Here is a 24624-nt window from a genome sequence, read left to right as displayed (position 1 = left end):
TTGTTAGCCCATATTTAGAATTTAAATGAACTAATTTAGTGCAGGCAGCTCCTGTAATTGCAAGGAAGCAGCCCCGGTGCTGCTGCTTGTCATACCTGAGGATCAAGACACTGAGAAATTATCTCCCCACTCCTTTTCTCTGGTAGCTTTAATTAGCTGGTATTTTACAGCCTGGGCTGAGCTCGCTGGGCTCACAATTAGTAAACCCAGCAGAATGAACAAACAGCTTGGAAATCTGGTGAAGCAGTAAGTGTGGAGCCCTTCATGTATCATGGGAACATCATGCTGCTGCTAAATCCAGGGACAAAGCCTGGGCTAGAAAAACCCTCGGGAGGCAATTTCCACAGCCACTTAAAATGCCAGTGTGTTGGACTGCATCCTACTGCATGTGCCATGTAATGACCGTGGGATTGCCAAAATCTGAATTGAGTTATAAAGTTGGAATAAAGTGGGTTTGTGAACTTGGGAAAAGGAGAAATGAAAGAATTCCAGTCAGAATTAGAAGTGGTGTCAGGATTGTCACGTTGAGCTACCATGTACAATTTAAAGTAATTTCTTAAAAATGGGTTATTAAGGGGATATTTGGGGGAGCAGAAATGTTCTTTTGCATCCCATGAGGAAGTGAAATGATCATCCACGGACAGAGCCAGTATATAAGGAGTTGCAGGTTATCTCTGGGATTCCTGAATGGATTGGACATGGATTAGACCTGACTACTTTACAGATGCCTCTGGCTGAGAATCTGCCTGATGTATCCAGTGTGGTTTAATAGGAAAGGACTGGAATTATTAACAGGAAAGGAAAATAACTGTAGGCTAACAGTGAATCGGATTTTGTTTTTAACATTGAAGCCTCTTCTGCTCTAGATCAGTGTCAGGTTATATCAGGAGCTACTGTGATTCAAACAAGATGAGATTCTTTGATCACAGATGTCCTTGTCATTTAAAATGTGATTAATACAATTATGGATTAGGATGTGATTGTGCACTAAGAGTATTGCATGGCTTTTTAAAATAAACAAAGCCACTAAAGACATTCTGAATTAATAAAAACTTCCAAAGCGGATATTGCAAATTTAAATTTGTTTTTGTTCAGATGAAAAACTTCCAGATATTTCATTGGGGGAAAAAAAAAGAATATTATTGTCTATTTTTTTCTTTCTCCAGGAAGTTCCTACTAGCCATGAACTGTGGGTTATCCCACGGGGAGGCACCCTCAGCCAGAACAGGGCTGCCAGGACTGGGGTGTTCTGGGGTGAAGCTCTGGGAGGTGGCAGGTGACAGGGCTGCATTAATGGCAGCAGGTTGTACAGAAACAGCACTTTTGCAAGTCCAGGTTCGATCAGGCTTTGGTTTTCCAAGCTTTCAGGAAGATGGCTTTTCTCTTGAGTTTTATTAGTTGTTTGTTTGAGGTTTGTTGTTTTCTTGTGTTCTGGGGTTTTTTTTAGTTGCAGCAAAGTTACAGCTTTTCTGATAGCAAGGAGTTTGTAAGTTGAAAGCTGAGGAAACATCTTAGTTTGGGGCATTTGTGGCTCCCATGGACCAAAAAGGTGATGATTTTGGTGAGGATTTTTCAGGAGTTGTTGATCAGAGCCTGAACTTACAAGATGCTCTCGAGACTTTAAATAGGAAACACTTGTGATTTCTGTTTTGCTTCATAAAATAGTGGTGAGGGTCATCTTGCTAACATTTTCAGAGGGGAAAAATCCCCCAGCCAACAAGAGAACAAAATAACACACTGTGATTTCCATAGGATTTCAGGGCATAACATTATTTCTATTCCCTAACAAAAGTGAGATTTTAGAGACTTTGCTTTAATCCTCATATTTTTTCCCCATTTCTCTTTTGCCTCAGGAATGTGCTTAGCAATAGCAGGACACACTTTTTAGTATTTAAAAATCAGCAATTATCTGGAAAGGCATCCTGCCAAGGGGAAGGGAGGCAGCGTACAGGCTCCACACAAAACCTTTTCACCGTTCAGGAGTTGAAATTTATTCTTACAGTTTGATCTCAAGATACGTCAGCGTGTTAGCAGGAGAACAATCGTTTGTCCGGGATAAATATTCCTGAATTGCTCACTGGAGCATTTTTGCTGGCAGAAAAAGTCAGGGCAGCTTTTGGTTACCTGTAAAAGAATAGCCTGTGTTGTGCCAGATGCTGATGAGAACTTAATCAGCTTTTTGTATGGATACAATCATTGCTAAAAATAAGAGATTAGAGTACAATGGAGGCATAATTGCTGTGCTGGGGAAGAAAGTCTGAGAACTGCACCTTGGATAATTTGGTGCTTGGCCAGGTATTTTTAGGGACATATGGTTTACTGAATGAAAAGTTTCTTGTTCTTGTGCTTGTGTTGTGGGCTGTCTAATGAGGAATTCCACTGCTTAATTTTAATGCTGTTTCTCACACCAGAGAGACATTTGAATTCGAGAGCCTAAATTTCCATTATTTAATATATATTGCTGTCACCTATATAGAAAAAGCAGCATTTCTGTAAGATGTCAAAAGCTAATTTTGGAATGGATCCCTAAATATCTTTATGCAAAATCTGAACAGCAAATCATTGCAGTAAAATTGCTTGAAAAAAAAAGCTGTGTTTTTCTCAAAGTCTTAATTACCTGACTTATTCATGGTTTTTGTTCATGTCTGGCTTTCCTGTTCAGTGTTTTCTGTAAACATGAGCAAAATTGTACAGGTATGTGAAACTTTCTGGTGCACAAATTGTGTCTCCAAGTTCTTTTTCCAAGGTTGTTAAACATTTGAGAACTTCAGTTCTCTTTTCCTTGAAATTAAGTTCGTCTCCTATAATTTTAGCTGTCCAGCAGCTAAACATTGAGCCCAGGGATATAATCCAGGCTCTTTCAGTAGCAGCAGTAGCAGTGATCATGTATCTCCTGGATTTTAAGCAGCTGTGTTCAGTGAAAGGGAGGTGACTCACGGCTTTTTTGCCTACTTGGGGTTGACAGTGTTGTGAGTATGGAACTACAGGAGTGTTAAACAAAGACCGAGCGTGGATAAATAATAGCAAATGGCATTCTAACAACTTAGTACATTTTGATGGAATACTTCAAAATTCATATTCTCCTTTTAGAACTTCGGTAAATGTACTAATTTAATCTGATAGTGACTAGGAGCACTTAGCTGCTGAACCCTTCTTTATCCCATGTAATGGCTGTACACAAAACTCATCTTTTGATGCGTTTCTGTTTTGCAGAGCTGAACAAACACTGCATTATTTTATCAAAAACAATTACAAGCCTGTTAACAGCAAATAAAACCCAAGCTATTACACCCGAACAGTTAGGACAAAGGAAAACTGGAGCATATGTAGGCTGATTAAATGGTGTATATTTAATTTTCCTTTCAACCAAAGAAAATGAAGGATGTCAGCTGCTGAAATTCACAGAAGACAGAATACAGTGAGAGCCACATGGGCTGAAACAATGATCCAGGGAAATCAACTATGTGGGGGCTCTTAAAAGAAATTTGAAGGAAAAAGAACTGAAATACAGCAGAGTAGGGATCTCTTGGGGGAAAGAAAAAGAAAATGAGAAAACACATCATCCTGAAAGCTTTAAATTACTGATGTTTACATCCATGGTACCGTAGATGATGGTGTTATCTAAGATCTACCACTTTCTCTCATAAGGTTAATTTCAGAATTGATATCTTTTGGCAAATGAGGAATTTCTATGGCAAGAAGTAGTGATACAGAAAGAATAATGGAACGAAAAGGTCCAGAGAGATTGAGAAAGACTTTCAGGTAAACAACTGGCAGCCACTGTAAAAAAATTACTCTTGAGAAATGTCCTAATTGGAAAAACTGTCTCAGGTGTGTGAGACTTCTTCCCCATCCCCTTTTCTGCTGCTTTCTTCCCAGACACCAGGGGGGTTAACAGAAAACACTTCTTTATCTCTTAGGAAAGACTTCTTTTTTTGTGTTATTTTGGGAAAATATGGAGAGACTTCTTGCTACTTTAAAGTCTGAATACGTAGAAAAAGGCTTGGAAAGGGAAAAGCAAGTGACATTGTCTACATTGTCTTATAAATATCAAAGCCACTTACTTGTGTTTTCTATTGCCTGAAGAATAATCAGTTTTTTAAAGTATTTTGTGCCTCAGCAATAGAATTCTTCAAAGATTTTAAGGGCTTATTTTCAGCTCCTTTTGAATCAGAGCTCTTACAAAAATCTATACCCTTCTCTAAATAGCATTTCTTTCTTCATAAGCCCATGTTAAAATGTCACACCTTTGCAAAAGAAATATGTCAGAAACAGGTACATTAAAGCAGGAAAAAAATCCACTTCTTCTTTTTTTTTGTGAAAGTCTGTAGTGTAAGGAGTAAAAGTAATTGAAGTCCTTGTAAAAGCCCAAACAAACCCAAAGTGGAGTTTCTGGGCACGTTCCTGGTGAACCTACAGTGCACTGATTTTACCAGGGCTGCTCAGGTGCCTCAGGTCATTGTCTGCCCCAGTGTTTTGCTCCCACCATGGATGGGAGTTAGGCCAGAAATTTCGGGGTAAACTGCGACCCATCCCACTCATGTCTTGGCTCATTTCCCTCTTCTGCAGAGCTCCCACTAAAGATCACCAGAGGAATCAGCTCCATGGAAGCACGAGGAGGAAGGGGCATCACTTTGCTTCTTGGTGGCTTGATTTAGTATTGCCAGATTAATTACTGCAGTGTCCACGGGCAGCCTTTGCCCCAAGGACATTTCATTAAAGCAGCCCACACCTATTTAGCTCCTCCTGTATTCAGTGAGCATCTGCTTTTCTTTGTTGTCTTGTGGATGTGGGACTTTTCATGCTACAGTCGATGGGATTATTCACAAAAGGAGGCATTAACATCGTGTTCCCAGTGGCACAGCTTCTGAAAGAGCAGCAGAGCTTATCCCAAATGCTCTTTTACTCCCAAAGTCCTGAGCACAGCCCTTTCTGTCTTACATTCAGCATCTCCTAAGTCTTTTTGCATAGTGCTTCCATTAATGGCACTAATTCAGTGTTTGGAAGCTTTTTAAAACAATCTTCATTGTAGAAAAGTCTGTCCTATTTTGCTTTTCTTTTTTCCCTTTTTTTGGTATGTAGCCATAGGGGTTTTTTTTAAGGCAAAAGAGAACTTGCCTGACAGCTGATCTAATAAAATATGCCCTGGTCAGGTATTTGCTCTGCTGCTGCTGACACTTGATCTGAGGGGAAACAACATGTTGAGCTGCTCTGAGCTTTAAAAAAATAGGATCTTGTTTTTCAGTATTTGTTTTTGTACTTCATTGTCTGGGCAGGATCTTGCAGGGGGCCTCAAGAGAGGCAGCAGCAAGCTCATGTTGTTGTGTCCATGGAAGTGTTTCTTCCTTTCCTCGTTTTTTAAGGTGTGAGATTTAGGCTTTCTGCTCATCACAAAGTTAGCTGAGATCCGATCCTAGTTCCTGCAGGACATCCTTCTGGAGCAGCTCACTCATCCCGAAGGCAGAGCTTGTACTGAGTCCACTAAAAAGCAAATAAATTTGTTGTGCTCTGTGCTTTCCTTATCCATCTAATTAATTCCTTTCACTGCAGCACAAACGTGCAGTTACACTTCCAAGTTTCTGAAGGAAGGTGCAGGATCTCCCTCCATGTGTGGCACCAAGAGGGACTGATCTGAGCCAAACCTCCTGAACCCAACAGGGTGTCCAGGGAATGGAGGTCATTCAGATATTACCATATAACACTAAATAACAGGGAGAACCCTCTCGAAATTCCATGCCTTGTGGGTTGTGTGAGTGTTCCTCTCACAGTCTTAGACCAACAGCTGAGAACCGGGCCATGATTTTCTTTGACTTGTAATATAGGATATATAGGAGGATAATGTAGGTGGATTTATTATCCCAAACATCAGAAAGGCAGAGAGAGATCCAAAGAACAAAGCCTAAAGAAATGGAAACAGCAGTTAGAAGAGGCACTGGCAGGAAGATGGAGGAGGGTATTATTAGATACTAGATTTGTCAAGAAGAGTGGAGCTTTGCCTTGGAAGGTGTCAAACAAATCCAGACTGTGGATGGCACTTTCCGGCTTTATGAAGATCACAGCACCCCTGACAGAAGATGTGGATATCATCAGATGTCTTTTACACGTGGAAGAAGCAAGCAAAACTTCAAATGGCAGGAGAAAAGATCAGGCACTGAGGCAAGAACTCACCCAGTACATGGAAATATTATTTTATTGAGGGCGAGCATAGAAAAGCTGTATCAGAGTAGGGTATAACCCCTCTGATGGTGCTAAACACATTAAGGTGTGTTTGATAAAGATCCCAGAAAACTGATTTGAGAGCAGTAAATTTATTTGTGTCAATTGTCCTTTCTATCAACTTTCTATATTTTTTAAAATTTTCCCCATTATAATTTCTCCATTCCTTTGTATTAACACTGAAAATCCCAGCAGTAGTAGCTTGGGGGTCTTTTGGTTGTTGGTTTGGTTTGTGGGTCTTTTGTGGGTTGTTTGTAGGGTATTTTTTGTTTTGTCTAGTCTGGTCTTTAAATTTGATTTTTAAATCCATTTGAATCATGAGTGCAATTCTGGTTGTGGACAAGCTCCTGTAGTATCTCATTAGAGCTGCAGTTCAAGGTCTTGTAGGTCACATTTCTGGGTAGATAATATCCACTGCAGCCTGAAAGTTTCTGTCTCCATAGTGAATTTCCTACCATTCAGGAGAATCACGCCTATTCAGTAGCCTGGTTTAAAAAACTGATTAGAAACTTGATAAGCCAGAAATAAATTTCTGCTGGGAATTCTGCCCAGAGGGCTGCTCAAGCACACTTCCATTCACCGTTTGTTTTATTGGCACAGGTGGTTTTTCCAGGGGAAGGTGTAAGGCTGTACTTTTATTCCTGCCCAAATTGTACATTTCCCTATGTTACATTTATCCCTCTTTCAAAACATACTGTTGTTCCCTTCCTCCAGGAGCTTAGTTATGAGCTGGGATGAAAACCAGAATCAAAACAGACATGCAAAAAATTTACTGAGAATTGATTCCCTGCTGTCAGTAGTGCTTGCACAGCCGCAGAAAGGGGCAAATGCCACAAGCACCACCACCATGTACAAAGAGTAAAACCAGATGGTGGTGCCAATATAAATTATGTTCTAGAAATATAAAAAATTGTATTTGTTATTATATATATATATATATTTTATGTAAGAAATGTGCTGTATTCTCAAAGGATTATAGATTGCTAGACAGGATTTTTTTCAAATAAGCCCACTGAGCAAATAAAAGAAATCCTAACCTACTGAAGTGTCTAAATTATATGGAAAAGAGGGAAAAAAGGTCCATAGATGACTTTGACCCTGTGTTGCTCACGCTCTGTAGTCTCAGGTAGGTGCCAGTGTATGCCACGTGGCCTTGTCTTGCTGCTATTTTGGGGAATCATTAATTTAAGCATTCAGGCTGACTCCAGGCTCTATTGATCTCCCTATTTATAGCACCAATCCATTACACACAAGGTTTTTATCTGTAGGGGACTCATTTGGTTGGTGGGTGAGTTCACCTGGTTTGCAGGGGTTGGGGGTCACTGTCAGTCCAGGCAGCTTTGCTGGGAGGGTCCCATTTCACAGGCTTGGGAGATTTCTTCAAAGCACTGTTGGGATTCAGCTTTCTGTAATAAAAACAGTTGAATACAGCAGGGAATTACAGAAAGCCTCTATAGACATTTCGTAGCTACAAAAAATATATGTATGTATAATAAGCCATTCCTTGCTTGCTGTGAAACAACAGGATAATATTGAATATCTCACTGCAAAGGATAGAAAGGCAGTGCAGCACCTTAGCTCTGAGGATCCATTTCTTCACAGTAATAAGGCTGCACCAGAGCAGCCCAAATATGCAATTCAGTGCTGCAGTGATGGGAGGCCCTGACCTGGGGCAAGCAGCTGCCATCATTTAACACCAGCTCCTTGGCTTTGTATCCACTCCGTGGTCAGCCACACACATCTCCACAGAGCTGAAACTGGCATCTTCATAACTCTTCAAAGGCTGCTGAAATGTTCAGCAGACCTAAGGCACATTGCTGCTCCCAACAGAGGAAGGCAGGCATCACCTGTGGATTGGCTTGGGAGGCATTATACATTGAAATCTAGAGGGAAAAATTATACAGCAACACCTCAGTGACAGTGCTGGTAGGAGAGGCTGCTCTGGAGGGGGCCGGAATTACAAAAACCCCAAAGTATAAATATGGGTGTAGATGGCATGACAGTACCCCTGCAGCTGCTTGGTGGGGGATGGCCAAACTGCACCCTCTGCTCCCAAACTCCTCCCAGACTCCTTGTACAAGTGGCCAGTGGGAAGCTCTGCCATGCCGCCAGAATTATTACCCAGGGGTATTTGATGCTTTTAAATTCCAGGAGGTATAAACGTGTAAAGGGAATCGTGCCATTTTCTGTTGCAAGATCTCCTCCTGCTGTAAGCCAGGATGGGGGGATGGTTCTGGTGGCTTTTCAAAGCAGCGTCTCAGCAACACGAGCAGGCAAGGAACGGAAAGTCTTAAGTCTGCTCATGTGAATGCAACGAGGTTTTGTGCTTCATCACTTCAGAGTTTATTCAGATGTCTAAGTATGAAGCATACATTTATTCTTCCTTCTAAAAATCATTCAAAGGCAAAAAACCCGACTTCTGCTGTGTTAACACTCACAGTGAGGCAAGAGCACTTTATCAGAATATATGAAAAATGAAATTCAGTAGAATTTAGAGAAGAGAGAAAAACTCTGTTTACAGAGGGAGGAAATGAAGAAACTGAAATTCAGGATTTTTCACCTCTCTTATCACTAAAGATGTCCAGGTTTTGTCTCCTTATTTCCCGTTAAAGGATAGCGGGGAGGGGAAAAGAACTCTGGAACTGCAAGGTATTAATGCATCTTTATGTGAACTGTGTATTTAAAACCCAGTGTCAAATGATGTTGTTTTGGGACAGTGACATTTAGAATATTCTCATATTTGCAGAGTATCCCTTTCCAAACTGCGTCCATTATAACTATTTGTATTCCCAAGGATATATTGGAAAGGATCCAGTTGGAGGAAGTGTACCCTCAGTGCCATAATCTTATGTGCACAAAATATTTGTAATTCCCTTTTCAAAAAACACTGAACTTTGTAACCTTTCAGAAATATTTTGGTCAAACCATGGAGTTCATAGTTTTGCTAAGTCAAGTGCTCCACTGGGGATCTTTGGGAAGTGCAGCAAAGAGGGGGAGCACAAAGTGTGGCCTGGAGTTTGTGCTGGACGTTTCCAGCCTCCTCTACTCTTTTCTGGTCTCCTTTCTCCTGCCAAACCTGTTTACTCAACATCCCACAGCTAAATTTTGATTTTTATAATTAGCTATCTGCTTGGGTAGTTTACACACATCAAAGTGTGGTTTATTTTCCATTGCCTTTAAGGCTGTTTTAGCCTTCAAGCTGGAAAGCTTCTTATCTAGATGAAACAGCCTTAAATGGCTGGATTTAGTTCATTAAATTCTTGGATAACTGGGAGTCTGTCTGGCACTTAGCAAGTGAGATTTGGAAGAGAAGTGCTGATCTACTTTCTGAATGTAAGAAATTGGATTCTTTGTAAGATGTCATGGTTTGTATAAGGTACTTCAAAAACAATTAATGACTGTTAAACTTCCTCTGCCAATTTTTGCCCTTTCTCAACTCCTGTAAGCCCAGGTGAACCTCTTTGAATTGAGGAGAGTTGTTAAGTTTGTGCATTAGTGCAGAATTCCCGTTATCTCTTGATTTCAGTGCATCACCTGGTGTCAGTGCTTAGTCAAGTATCCTGTGAGGTTTTGGAGTGAAAAATATCCTTTGACTCCTTGCACTTTCCCAAAGTTTAATTATTTCTGCTGTGGAAAAGAGCCATCCATGGATATCAGGGATGCAGAAGTGTTCATTGAGAAATGTCTGCTGTTTAAAGAGCAACACCTGCTGTCCCTGTTGCTTTCCCTATGAGCCACGAGGAAAGCTGATAGAAATGGAGAAGTTTGAAAGACCAAGTTTGCTGTAGTTGTCTGAGTGTTCTGTATCTGCAGATGTATAGGCAGAAACATGTATTTATGAGTGAATTTTGGTTCTAGAACACATGTGGATAATTCAGATGCCCAAAGCTGCTCACTGAAAAGTTTGCATCTGGATTTTTTGGGACCATTTCCATCGCTTTTTGCTTGTACTGATTTTTCCTCTCCTGTGTCTCGGTATTCTCACATTGTTTGGCTGCTCACAAGTATGTGACACTCAGGATTTTCATCAGCAAGTTGATGCGTTGTGTTCTTCGAGCCTGATTTAAAATTGATCCAGCCGCCCTTTTTATATTCCCTTCACCAGTTAGTTCTCAAAACAGTGGAGTACAAAACCAAGGGCTTAAAATAATGTCCATGGCATCCCTTGAAGAATTCCTCTCTGCAGCTGCTTGCCGAAGACATCAGTGTTTGCATGTCCTTTTCCTAGCAGTGACTGAATGTGTTTCCTCTTCTTTCACAGGTGGTGAAATTGATCTGTCGTTAAACCACCCAAATCCAGTTTCTGCATTTATTCACTGTTGTCTCTCTCTCCTCAGCCAGAAAAACATATTTGTGGTTCTTACTCATACTCCTTGTAGATTTTACTACTTTTGTTTTCAGTAGTCATGTTGTCTTCTAAACCAGGAACCTATTTCTGGTCATTTTTTTCTGTTAGATACTTATTTTAAAAGTTAAAATGTACTTAGAGAAAATCGTCCTCTCTGGAGTAAGTTGAAGCTGACCAAGTTTTAAAACAGAATTTTGGTTTTTTATTCTATGTTACTATTTCTCTATTAACTTCACCATCCGAAGCAGTGATATCTGCCATATGATTTTGCCATGTGGTTTTTAGCTGATTTTATGGATTGTCAGAGTCAAGTCCCTTGGCTTTGTGGTATCCTGGCTCCGATTCCCATCAAGCTGTGTTGTCACCAGGAACCAGGACAACTCCATCAAGATCTGCAGGAAATAAGTTCATCTATGCTGGCTAATTTGGCACCAGTTTGTAGATGACAAGTGTCTGCATGTATTTCTGCTTCTGAATTGTATGTACTAAGGAGCAGTGAAAGTTTTGTGACATGTGACAGTGCAGAACAACTCGTCATTAGCCATCAATAATTAATTAGATGTGCCATTAAGAGCCTGTTCTGAGCTCACGGTCTGATTTGCAGGAGCTGAGTAGCTGCTACAGCCCAAGAAGGAAACAATTTCAACTCTTGTTGCATCATCATTGAAATGGTTTATTTTTCTTTCCTATGCTGCAAATGAGTTTCCTAGAATTAAATACTTAAAGGTAATGGGAACAGTGAGTGTTTACAATAATTAAAATCAGGTAAATTGAAACCTTTAGCATTAAGCATCCCACGTGACTTTGTAGTTGAAAAAAATGACACCAAGATGCATCTCTCAGACAGGTAAGAGAGAACAAAATACTGCTGGCATGGCACACAGGCTTTTCTCTTGTTTTTTCTTTGGTTTTTTTCTCTGCTGATGAGTGTGTCTGAAATGTTGCAATAATAAGCAGCTCGTTAGTCAGATGTTTTCAATTCTGGCTTTCTGTGTTTCATCTGTTCTGTTTGTGTGGGGTGGGTAGTTGGTGCATTCAGCATTTCAGGCCGTCTGGATGTACACATTTCCACCAGCTAAAAAAAATAGTGCATTAAAATGCAAGTGATTGTACTGCAGCCCTTGTGGAGCACTCCAGAGCAGCGTGGTGGGATTCCCACTATACTTCTCATTCAGCTTGTTTCAAGCATCTCAGATTTTTACAAATGCCAGATAAATGAGGAGCTGATTGTACCTCAACCTCTGAAATAACCCTATTAAAATAACTCTACACAGCAATTCCGAATTGGAAGAACAATGCATGTGAGATTTATAGATAAGTGAAAATTAAGCTGCTGTTCCAGCTATTCCTGCCCTTAGATGCTGTGCAAGTTGCTGTAGAAATCATTTAATTTAAAGACTTTTTATAGGTTTTTCAATAGCCTTGTACAGACCAAAGAAAATGAGTTCATAAAAGTCACATGAAAATGAGACAAGTTTCTTTTCGCTGCACTCTGTTCATCTCTTCCTTTAAAATTAAATTGAAGAAAATCTCATGGAATTTTGAGGAAGGAAAAGCAGAGAAAGGAAGTGTGTGTGTTTAAAGGTCATCTTTAAAATAATGAGCCATCTGTAGCTGATAAAAATTGGTAAAAACTGTTCATGAGTTAGCAAACACCTAGAGGAAGGTTCTGAACGGTTGTAGCTGCTTCGTATTCGTCACCTTTTTAGAGTTGTCATAGAAATTAAGATTTACACTGTGACATGTAAAGTTTTTGCATGTTAATCACTACCACAGCCAAAAGCACTGAAAAACACCACATTTGGTCTGATTTTACTTAGATGGTTTATACTGTCACTTGTTTTTTGTTAGAACACACAGTCTTGCAGACAATTTAAAACTCAGGTACCATGAACCTAGAAAAAAACTTCTTGAGAAATACGAACACTAAGATGGAAAACTAAAAAAATATCCAGGCTGAATATTTGCTTAATGTTCTGTCATGAGAGCATGAGAGACCCAGGGAAGCTGGATTTGGATCACTTGAACTGTGAGAAAGGTCAGAAAAAGAGGAATGAGGTGGTCCTGGTTTTGTCCCTGGCTTTTCCTCAGCACATACAGTTCATTCTCTTTGTATTTCAGAGAAAATCCTGGTTTCACTGTATATGGCATAGATATCATTTGGGTATCTCTCTCCCTTTTCACCCAGAAATCGATCTGATTATGTACTGTAAGTAGTATCTTCACCAGAAGTGGCACTGAATATCCATCAGGGAATTTATAGTTCTGGCTCCAGTAAACTTTTGCAGCACATCTGGTACAGAAATTGTGGTGTCATTGAAAATTGCAGGTTGAAAGAGACCTGTCAGCCTGGCTGCCCAGCACATCAGCTGCTGCCTCCAGCTTGGTGTGCTCTGTGAGCTTCCAAAGGATGTGTTCTGTCCTCCTGGTGTGGTGGCTGACAGAGGACTTGATTTTTTTTGGGGGGGATGTCCCTAAGTATTATAAAAATACTGATTACTCACATTTTATGTTTTTAAATAATCCATGTCTTGCAGTGTGGGTATTGTAGAAAGCATGAATTCATCCTGCATTTTCAGAGCTCGCAGTTGGAATTATATTTGGAAATGCCTATTGACATAGTCCTCTCTTTTCCAAAGTTCATTTGTACAGGCAGAGATTTGCTCCCTGTTATTCCTTTGCCAAAGAAAAATATGTGTGAAGCTGGCACATACTCTCTCTTCCTCAAAAGTTGTACATCACAGAAAAAGCAGTATCTTTACTCTTCTTCATAACCTGGTCCTGGTAAACTTGAGGTATTGATGCTCTTACTTCAAGCACGGAATTGGATGAAGCTATTTTAGGGCAAACAACCGTTGTTCTGGACTAGGTGTTTCATGGAGAAGGTTAATCAGCATTGGCTGTTTGAGGTGTGAGTTAGGGTCTCCTGTCCTCCCTGACAATATCTGTGGGAAGAACAGATATTTCAGTTTCATCTGGGGTATCTGGGGTTGCTGCATGTACCAGATCTGCAGGAGTCAGTGGATGCCTTGGATCTCCTTCCCTAGGGACTGACTAAAGCATTTCTGACTCCTTTTACCTCATACTGTGTTATATGTCAGAAATATTCCACTGTACTAACTGAGCAGATGGCCAAATTGAGACCGATTCAGATGATTGAGAGCATTTTTTAAAGAAACTTCCTCTTGTTTTGTGCACACTGACTTGCTTTGCACAGAAATGGTGCCTGGATGACTTGGGTGTTTAAACAAGATCCTGGCTCTATTTCTGTGCATAGGTAGCTATGGTGATATCATGACAAATTTGGAATCCATTCTGAAACCTTAGAAAGGAGAAGACATTTATTTGCAAATATTTTGGTTATGTGTTGATCTGATACTCTTTTGTGAGATGTGTGAAGACATTATTTGCAATAAAACCATACTGCAGCGTTTATTAGGCGAAATATATTTCTGGTTTAATGACAACAATTTTGGTAAGGATAACTCGATATTAGTAAATCCATTTAACTATCAAGCTTCCTGTGTATTCTGTGTAATGAAAGAGAGTTTGGAGAACACTGTTTGGAATATCTTTGATGTAGTAATTGGAGTGTATTCATTTCACGTGACTGTCATTAAGACAGACACACAAAATCTTGTCACTGAGTTTTGTCGATGTAGTTCCCATGGATGGATATTCTCCTTAATCAGTGAGAGGGATTGCTGAAAGATAAACTTGAGAGTTTTGTATTTGTTCTCAACAAAGGAGGGAGAGAAGAAAGATTTCTTTGAAGGATGAGTCTGTCATTGCACTTGATGGGAAGTTCTTAGTGATGTGTGACACAAAGGGTGTTGGAACCAGCTGTGAAATCTTCGTGGGGATTGTTAGCAGTGAATTTCAGCCAGTTAAAGAAGGACATTTTGTTTCTGAGGGTCAGGCTTGTGCAGACACAAAGATGAGAAGCAACTCGTAGGTATCATCATGGACCTAAGAACTGTTGCAGACCAGAGCTGCGTGCTTCAGGTACCACAGGTAGTACAAAATCATTTCGAGAGCCTTAGAAAGCAATTCCTACCTTTAGTAGTTGTTCTGTGCTAGGCAGTTTGCACTGAGGAGTTTGGTTGGGTCAGTGCAGCAGAGCTGGGGCTTGGGAACTCAGCTGGAATTCTTAGCTAGCCACAGGGGTAAGTGGTTTGATTTTAGGAGTCACTCAGTGTTTCCTATTTTACTGCCCCTAGACCAGCAACTTACCTGGTGCTTAAAGTGTGAAGAGCTGGTATTTTGAAATCTGGGTCACATCTATGAGAGATCCATGCTATCTATATATATGCATGTATTTACATTTTTGTTGATAAACACTGTGATAAAGAATTCTTGAAGACAAGACGTTATTCTATTTGTAGAAAATCTGTGGGAGTTCAATGGAGTCAAAATATAAAGTCCTAATTTAGCAAGGTTCTTTGTTTAATTTAAGCCTCAACCTCAAGTGTTTCCTGGAAAACTCTTTGCATATGTAGCTATCTAATTATGCTTCTTTCCTCCTCTATATTCCCTCTTCTGGGATGCATAAAGAGCTAGAAAAGTATAAATGCATTCTTGAATGCTTGGAAATCTCACTTTGATGAGCAGGAAACTAAGATGAAAGTCTGTGCCATTTTTGCTTCAAATCTCTCCTGAAGTTATCAGGACATAAATACAATGATTTAGGATCATGATAGTTACAGGTATTCATACAGGCTTTGATAGTTACAGTCTGGAGAATTCTGAAGTACCCTTATGGCTCTGTAAAATAGTTTTGAGAATATTTTGCATTGTAAATTAAATGTCTTCACCAGAAATTTCCGATATTTAGTTGCACACCTGTTCCAGCAACCCAAGTTGTTCCGATTCTCTTGATAATCATCTGGTTTGGCCATCACGTTTTCTTTAACTATCAAACCCCGAGGAAAATCTTAATCTTTAGCATTGCACAGATTCCTTTCCTTTTTAAAGGGATCAGAAGCTGCTCTCTGAGATGGTGCTGCTGCTTTGAGAAGCATCAGTAAGAAAAGGGGCCTGACCTGCTGCTCCCTGGTGTGATGAAATCAGTGTTGAGTGCCACAGAACCTCATGGCAGCCTTTTATAACTGTGGATGAAAAAACCAGAACATTTCCACAGACAGATGGTGTGTTGCAGGTTTTCAGAAAAGAAGAAAGTTTAAAGAGCTGGTGATACTAATAAAAGATGTTACGGTATTTGCTGAGCTGTGCAGAGCACACACTAATTGGGATTTCAGGGTTAAGACTTACATTTTAATAACACCAGTCACAGTGAAAGCAGAGATTGTAATGTGGCTGAGGTGCCTCTCTAAGTTTATGTTATTCTTGAGATTGGCAGCGAAAGAGAAATACAGCGGGAGAAAGTTTTGGAAGTCTGATTGAAATCTATTTTTATCCATCTGTCTACAGGACCCTGGTTTCTAACAAAAAGGCATTATTTTGCATTTGTTTGTGAAAATTGTAGGAATTCCATAAGCTTTTATTTATTTCAATTTTTTTAATGTTTCTAGTGAGTTTTTTTACTATTCTCTATTTCCCATTGATTTAAGGTATATTTTCTTGGATAAGCCAAATAGGGAAGGTTTTTTTTCCCAAATGAGCAGGTAGTCCTCTAGCCAAACTCTAACCTCAATTTAACATGACTAATTTGATTTTTGATAGATTTTAAAGCTCTTTGTGCTGCCAACACCATCCTTATCACCACCTCCATATTTGCTTGCTCACAAATTCCATCTCCCTCCGGGAATTTAAGCATTGTCCCAATCAAAACACTGATTTTCCTGACCTGATCCTGGGGCAGTCTTCAGGCACCTCCAGTGCATGAGCTGAAGCTCCTACTGGGCTCCAGTGGAAGGGGAAAACCAAGCTGACCCCTGGGCCTTTTGACTGGAAGAAGCAAAGGGATGGCTCCTTTGTCAGGAAACATGAAAGACTTAAAATGTTGAGCTACAAAGGGAACTTTGATGAGTTATGTGGGTATTGCCAACAGCTGCTGTTTATTGGCCATCCCATGGGCATGTTCCCAAACTTCAGTAGCTCAGGTGTTCCAGAAATTGCTGTGATCAATATTAAATAGGTGTAATTCTTCTGAGTGTCCATCAAAGAGCTCAATATGTTGCTAATAAGGCCCCAGTGTAGCAAAGAGCTTATCCCAAGCCGCAGCTCGAAACAGCAGCAGGCTTTTAGGTGTCATTTCCTAAAATGGAATTATCCAAATCAAAATAATCCATTTTACTTAAAAGAAGCTAAATTTGGTCTTGCTGCTTGGTTTGGCTTTTTTTCCCATGTGCTTTCCTGCCATCTCCACAGGAAAACCTGCTGACATTTTAAAAAGCGCTTTGATTCATAGAGCATTGATAGTCTTCAAGATGTTGATAAAAGGATATTTTGCTCATCTCCTTAGGAGTGTTTGCAGCAAAGGGTGGTAACAAGGGAGCAGAGCTGTTCGTGAGGAATGTGGGAGCTGGCAGTGGGCTTTGGTGTATGAGAACTTCAGATCTAAGGACTAATTATGACCTAGATCATCAGCTAAGGGCGAGGTTGTCACTGACAAGTGCATCTGTCACCTCTCAAGGGAAAAGACACCCAAGGCAGGGGTCAAAGAGGGTGTGAATCATGTTAGCATCAACATTATTCTCCTGCACTGAACTTAAAAATATAAAATCTAAAAAATATATTTGAAACCAGCTATAAAAACACGTATTTTGAGTCTGTGGAGCACATAGGTTGCACTGAGACAGCCCAGGACATGTGGCGTATTCCCTTTATTAACAGCTGCTGGATGGTGGCTGGATAATGCACTGCAGTAATGGACTGTGTGCTTCGAACTTTGCTAGACAAGTCTTAAACAGAAAGAGAAATTCAATGTTTGTCATTCAAACACAGCAACCCAAAGAGGATGGTCTGCCTAATTGCTTGCCTGTAAAACCTGGTGAAAAAAGTCTTTGGTTTGTAAAACCAAATTCATACTCACATTGCTTGATTTGCCACTTACTTTGCGCTTCTACAAACCTTACCGAGCCAGAGCTAGATAATTTCTCTTTTGATGAATTTGCTTGGAAAAGGCATCTCATTTCAAATATGTTTCTTTTTTTATTCTGTGGTGCGTGGCTAATGCGTATCTTAGTCTAACTGGGGTGTGATTCATCACTGAGACATCCCTTGGCCGACTGTAAATACGAAAGAAAAAGGTTATCTTCTCTCTTCTTTTGTTGCTACGATTGCAGTTCATCATCCGGAGTGAAACTGTGAGCAGGAGGTTGAGCCAGGGAGAGGGAGAGAGGAATGACAATGATGTGAAAGGGAGTGAAGGCAGATAGACAATCCTGTTCTGTCTGAGCCCAGAAAGAATGATGCTGTTCCCAGACAGGCCCTTGAGCAGAGGCATTTATCTGTCTGATTTGGGGGTTGAAACGGTAGAGGGTAAAAAGGAGATGGATTCTCATCTCCCGGAGACATAAAACAAAGCTTTGTAACATCCAGCCTGTAAATAAAAGAGAAAGTAACCCATCTAGTAATACACCATGACTGACTTAGCAACTGCAGGGCATTTCTTTAGCTCTTCTCCTAGACCTAAATGATACCATTTCTTTGTCTTTCTCCTTTGAATCCTCATCTCTGAAACATAACTACTATTTTTGTATCCCTCTCTTGTTTTTCTCTCCTGTGAAAGCCTGTGATTAACTTGTTTACCCACGAAAGCATCTTTGTCTCAGAGCACAATGATATTCCCTTTACAGAGCCCTCAAATAGGATTATTCTGTCTGTTTTCCTGCAACATTTGCCATCATACCAAGTGTTTAAAGAGACTCACATTTATGATAGACAGCCCTGTACTTTCTTTCCGGTTTCTATCTCATGCTCCAAAAATGCTTTCCTAAACTTGGTGAAGTGTTTGATGAACACACATACAGCTCCATTGCCTCCAGGAAGATATGATACCAGTCAGGTGATGCCCTTTAGATTGATGTCCTGTTGGTACAGGATTTCCTGCAAGATCCCTGAAAATTGGCCCTTTTTGTCATCTTAATCTTGTTATATTAAATTTAATTGGTATCAATTCGTGGAAATTCAGACACTTATTCAAAAAGTTATTAAATATTAAGAATACCACAAACACTGAACATATGCAGGCAGTGGGGGGAGAAGGTTCATGGGAGAGTGAAATGTAAACTGCAGTAGATTTTTGTGTCAGTTTTGAAATAATTTGATCTCTACACAGAATCTGTCATCCCCCAGAGATTCTGTTTGCTGGCCATTTTTTAGTTTTTGCAGGAGACTGAAAAGTCTTACCTTCTAGGAAACCTGAGCTTTCACATTATACGGGCCCTTCTCAAAGGACTGAATCCAGTCATGCAGGGCAGCTTTTCATCTGTCTTTATAAACTTCACCGCGAGGCCAAGGACCAAACAGTTTTCTTAGTTTAAAACACAATGAGTGCATTTCTGGGAAATGGTGCAGTCTAATAGAACCGAGGAGAGTCACCGAATAACCTGAGGGTTTTACTCACAGCTTAGGTTGCCAATGAAGCTGAGGTTCAGGCTGTTAATAGCTGATAAAAATCATTGAATGTACCTTTCCTTCACAGAAGTGTTAGTCATTCTTCTCTCGAGGCTGGAACAAGGTGCCCATGGGAGGGGCTGAGTCAGCATCCCTGGCGGGGTTTAAGAGAGGTGTAGATGTGGCATTTGGGGACATGGGTTAGTGGTGGACTTGGTAGTGCTGGGGAAACAGTTGGATTCGATGCTCTTAAAGGTCTTTTCCAACCTAAATGATTCTGTGATTCTGTATTAGATATAAACTGGGGGGAAAAGGCTAAAAGCTAAATCTAAATGGAATCTAGCTAATAATTTAAATAATACATGACCTTTTGAACATGAAGAAGAAAGAGGAGGGCAATGCTAAAATTCCATTATTCATTTCATAGTGTTTAAGAAAGTTAATTCCAGAAGTCATCTTTATTCCTTAGGAAAAACTGAGTTCTCATTTTCAGTTTTATTTAAAATTCATTAAAATCACAGGGAATCTCTCTGTTGAGGCCAGTAGCCTTTGGACAGATTGTGTTGTTCTGACAAGCAACACAGTTTGTGTTTGCTTAACTTCTGAGGCAAAATAACTGAAAATAGGAATGTGCAGCCATCAGCTGGACAGCTCTGAGTCTGTGCAGCACCAATATAGAGCTCAAAGGCTTTGAAGGATTTACAGCAGTGATTTCCTTTTTATTCTGGGTTAATAACTGTAAATATTTTAATGAGCCATTAACTGGATCAGAACCTAGTGCCGTCATGTTGAAAATGTTCAAAATAACACAAGTTTTCAAAATGGAAGTATTTGCAATTTTTGCACCTCTTTTAGTGTAATTCATTTGCAAAAGGTTTTTAATTATTTCGTCGTTATTTCACCTGCAGGATCCGAAGCTGCGCGAGCTGCTGGATGCTGGGAACGCAGGAGGTCGGCTGGAAAATCGGATGATAACTGTTGTGTATGGCCCAGACCTGGTCAATATATCCTACTTGAACCTGGTGGCATTCCAAGATGATATAGCAAAGGTAACACATCTTCATCTGTCATATCAAATTCGGGTTTGGGAAGTATTGTTTCGAGATACGGATAAATGAGATGAAAGTGGGAATTGCTGTGAAGTAAACTGCAGTTCTATTCTGGAGCTGTACCACTCAGTTCCAGAGAAGAAATGTGCAGTCTTTTTGTGTTTTGGTTTTTTTCCAAGGAGTTTATTCAGCAAGATTTATGCCCCTGATAAGTGTGCTCATGTTCAGAATGTTGTTTGTGAAGCCCAAATAATCACTGTGAAAATAGTGGTGCACGCAAATTTTAACTTGGGTACGAGATGTTGCCCTGTGGCTCCCCAAACACACATCAATATATTTCAGTAGTAGCATCCCATTTTGCCTGCTGAGAGCCCTTGATAAGACTTGTGGAGTCAATCATTGCCTTAGAAAAGTACTTTTTCCATGCTGGTCCATCAGGTCCCTCTTTCCAACTCACAACATAAAACAGTGGTGCATGCCACTACAACTGAGATTAGTACACATTTTGGGCTTGGGTTTTTTCCTTCTACTTCCAATTTCTCTAGAATTCAGTACTGTTTAATGAAGTGGGAGCTCTTTGCTTTATCTATTTCAAACAGACATTCCAAAGCTTCTCCTCTTTCTACTTCCACTCATATGGGTATGCTCTGATCCCAGCCTCCAGACATCCATGCACAGAACACTTTCCTACGGGCATTTTTACATCCTGGAGTTCACTAGCTTGTGCTAAAAAGAGATTCTCTGCAGCCTGCTGTAATTTAACAACAGCAAGGAGTTATTTTGTCACCTCACAGGCAACAAGGATTGTTAGACCAGGTGCAAAAAGGTCATAGGATGAAAGCCTTCAGCTAGGAGGGGACATTTTTGCTTGCCAAATTTCTGTTTCTGCTAATCTTCTTTAGCCAATTGGACAGCTTGGCACAAACATGATTTCCAATTTTTTTTTTGACATGGAAGAATAGAAACAAAAAGAGTTTGTGGTGGTCCATGAACAGCTGAGAAGGAAGTGCTGTCCTCAGACTTGAAAGTGCACAGCTGTACTCCACAGGGGTGGTGAGAAACCTTAACACTGCAGAAATGAAAGTGATTGAAATAACTCTTCAGGAAAAAAAGGAGCTATGTTTATGGTGGAAAATGAAAAGGTATGCTAAAGCTTTACCAGCAGAAATTGTTGTCCCTTATCAAGGAGCAGGGAAAATCACCCAAATCAGAAGCTTATGTCCTTCTTTTTCACTTTCCTGTCTAGCCAGCGGTCAGTGAGCCATAATCTATTTGCTAAAACAGCACAGAAATGGGTATTTTAGGGCTATTTTCTGTTTGATAATGGAACCTTAAAATACAGTGGATAAAATCATAAAAGCTTGGCTGCTCTAAATCTTGAGTAAGTCCTACCATCCGAGTAACAAAAAATCTGAGTCTTCCTTTTCATTTGTAAATGCAATAGAGCAAATAAATTAATATTTGATCAGTTGGGCACTATGGCCTCGGGATGCAGTTTTTAAGGCATTGCAGATTAACTGTGTTTGCTTTGAGGTCACGTTAAGCGTCCTGATTGTTTGAATGAAAACAGTTTTGATCACTGTTGAACACATCTAAAAATTCCTCCCTTTTTAACCTGTTTTCCAACTTCATATGACCCAGAACACAGAATCTGGTCTTTATTGGTCTTTATATTGAAGTTGTAATAAATAAGCACATCAGGCACAAATCATCTCTTCAGGGAGCTCTGGGGAGGAATGTCAGTACAAGACGTTTTCAATGCCACACTTGCAAATTTTGACCCTTCTGATGTTCTAGGGAAAGCAAGTGCCAATGGAAATCTCCCCCACCTTTACTTCTCAGTGCATGAATATTTTTTGGTTAGCCTTTTATTTGTGATACCTTATTCAAGTTGTGTGGCAAATGTTGACCAGACCTCCCTTAAGGAGAAAGGCAAAGTAAACTGTAATGGTCTTAATGAGGCAGTTAAAATTACTCAGTTATAGGGTTTTCTCCCTTTGCAGAGGGCTGCCTTTTCTGCTACAAACTCTGCTTGTCACATCCCCTGGCCAAGTTATGGGGAAATTAGGAAAATGCAGGTCTTGGGTTATTCGGCTTGCCTCAGATGTGCTCAGTAGAAATGTCAGTGTGCTGGTTTCTGTTCATTCCTCCGGGAGAAGCTAACTGGTGTTTAAAGCACATCAGTGGTGAGCTGAAGGGCACCAGATTTGTTCAAGGGATGCAGCTTGAAATCCATCAGGCACTGGTCTGAAGGGCAGGCAGGAAAGTGTGTCCTGATGGGGAAGAGAAGCAACACTGAGAGAGCGCTCGCTCATTGTCATTTGAGAATGCCTGTCTGGGGTAGGATTTATTTGTGAGCATCCACAGAGTGCTAGAGAAGCAGCAAAGGTTTATTCTCAAACCCTACTCTGAGCAAATGCTCTTTTTCTCTGTCTCCATTCCCAGCATTAAGAAGTTTAACCTATCAACCTCTGTCTGCTCTAGAGTAGTTCATTCTCTCCCCAAATCCAGTAGCTTCAAAAATGAACATCTTGTTTTTCCCATCTCTTTCCTCTCACTCTCTTTCATGCTTCTCGTGCCAGCTCTCTTCTTTCTGCACTGCCAATCCTAGCCATACAGGCCCCTGTCCAGAGCCCAAGGAAATCTGTTTCTCCTCGGTTTGATGAGCTTTGGGTAAAAGGCATCACTAAGAGCTGATGAATTCCTCCATAAGTAAAATGATGTCATCAAGGATGATTCACAAGTCACGCTATACTATTCTTTCCAGCATACATCTTTATTTTTCTAGCTTCCCCACTGTATGTAAGAGCTTGATCAGTAGAACAAAATGCTAAAGCAAGCCACATAAATTCACATCCATTTGATACGGGGTTTTTAAAATAAAATTCTGAAAGTTTAGAGTTTCAGCAGCTTGCTTTGTTAACCTCCCACCAAAAAGAAATGTGCGAGGAGCATTGCCTTCACACATAGTCAGTCCTGATTTGAAGGAAGTGTTTTCAAGACTGTGCTGCCTTTTCTTATAAAAAAGGTCTCATCTCTTCTGTTGCACTGAGTGTTTTATGGAATCCTTATGCATGCAGTGGAAGAGGGATTACTTCACTGAGCAGCACATTTCCAAATGAGCTGCTGCTCATGTGCTACCTGCCGAAGCACAGAACAGCTGAATTATTCGTTAGCAAAATTCACAGGAATGATAGAAGATGAACTGGCATGACAGGACGGAGCCAAGAGGGGATCAAGTTCAGGAAGCTCTTATCATGATGGATGTGACTTGCTCGGAGTTGAAGATCAGAAGGCTGGGTCCTTCCGCTCCCGGATGGGATCAGTGCCGGGTTTGTTGGCACTGCTGCAGCCCTGTTCCAAAATGCCACATTTATATTTTCCCATTGTGTCACATCTGTACAGAGGCTGCAGCGCCGTGGTGATCCGGAGGCTGCTGTAACCTTCCCACAGTTGGCTGTTTTCTCTCCACACAGAGCAGCTTTCCATCCCTTGGAGTGCTCTCCGCCAGCGCTGCCTGCTGGAATCGCTGGTAAAGAGTTGGAGTGTGGGCTCTGCTCTCTGCCATGCAGCAAACCCAAGGAAATGGAGCCGTTTGGTAGCTGAAGCAGCAAGGCACATCTTGACTCTCAGCTTGGTGAGAGCCCATCAAAGTCAGTCCCAAGCATCTCTCTTTTTTCAGCTCTGTCCTCAAGGCTGTTGTTCCCCCTCCTGCCAAGGGTTCAGATCAGCGGCTGGAAAGATGATGTGATCCTTGGCAGATCTTCTGATCTTGGCTTTTTGGCTGTGGCTCTGGGGTGGCTGGACCCTAAAACGGGAGAGACAGTGAGCAAGTGTTGCTTGTGACCTGGTTAGAAATGGCTCAGCCTGCAGGTAGCCCTCGGAATATTTGGCAAGAGCGATGGGATTGCCTTGGAGATCCAGGAAAGGAACAAAATGGAACAAATGGCAAGACTGCATATATAAATAATGTGTGTGACAGGCACATAATAAGCGAGTTCCCCTTACATTCCTGTCAACAAGCATTCGGACAAAGAAAAGGAAGAGCTGGGCCTGTGGGGTACTCTTGAAGTGCCCTGCCTCTGTTTTATACAAAATATTTCAGCTTCAAGCCCAGCAGAAGCAGCGAGATGAAAACAGTCTTTCAAGATCTGTTAAAAGCCAGCGTATTTTCAATTTCTAAATAATATTTTGTGTTGCTGTTAATCTCTGCAGCCGTTAGTGTCACAGGGAGAAGTTTGAGCAGCTATTATTAGTGCCTAAACAAAGCAGTGTTTACAAGATGAGCCTATTTTGAGCCTGGAAAAATGAGTTGCCAAGAAGAAAAACAGATGCTGCACTTAATATGCTCTCTGTTCCAAGAGTCACAGCAAAGCAGTTGTGCTGCTAACAAACCGGACTCCTCCTCCTCTGCCTTCTCACACTCCTGATTTATCAAACTAGACCTAAGAAGGAAAAACAATTAAAGAAGAAAAATGGCAGTGGTCTTGA

The 24624-nt window shown here is 40.6% G+C and overlaps 1 protein-coding gene across 3 annotated transcripts in view; it reads left to right on the top strand.

Moving 5' to 3' along the window:
* The window catches only part of PLCB1 (phospholipase C beta 1), a 352437-nt gene that overhangs the window by 191023 nt on the left and 136790 nt on the right, over positions 1 to 24624 (top strand). For all 3 annotated transcript variants that reach the window (XM_032103715.1, XM_032103716.1, XM_032103717.1), the window contains exon 4: positions 19993 to 20133. In XM_032103715.1, coding sequence (XP_031959606.1) covers positions 19993 to 20133 — 141 coding nt within the window. The remainder of the gene's footprint in view (positions 1 to 19992; positions 20134 to 24624) is intronic.

This window comes from Corvus moneduloides, chromosome 3 (assembly GCF_009650955.1).
Source record: "Corvus moneduloides isolate bCorMon1 chromosome 3, bCorMon1.pri, whole genome shotgun sequence".
Lineage (NCBI taxonomy): Eukaryota > Metazoa > Chordata > Aves > Passeriformes > Corvidae > Corvus > Corvus moneduloides.
This window is presented reverse-complemented; position numbering and strand designations above follow the sequence as displayed.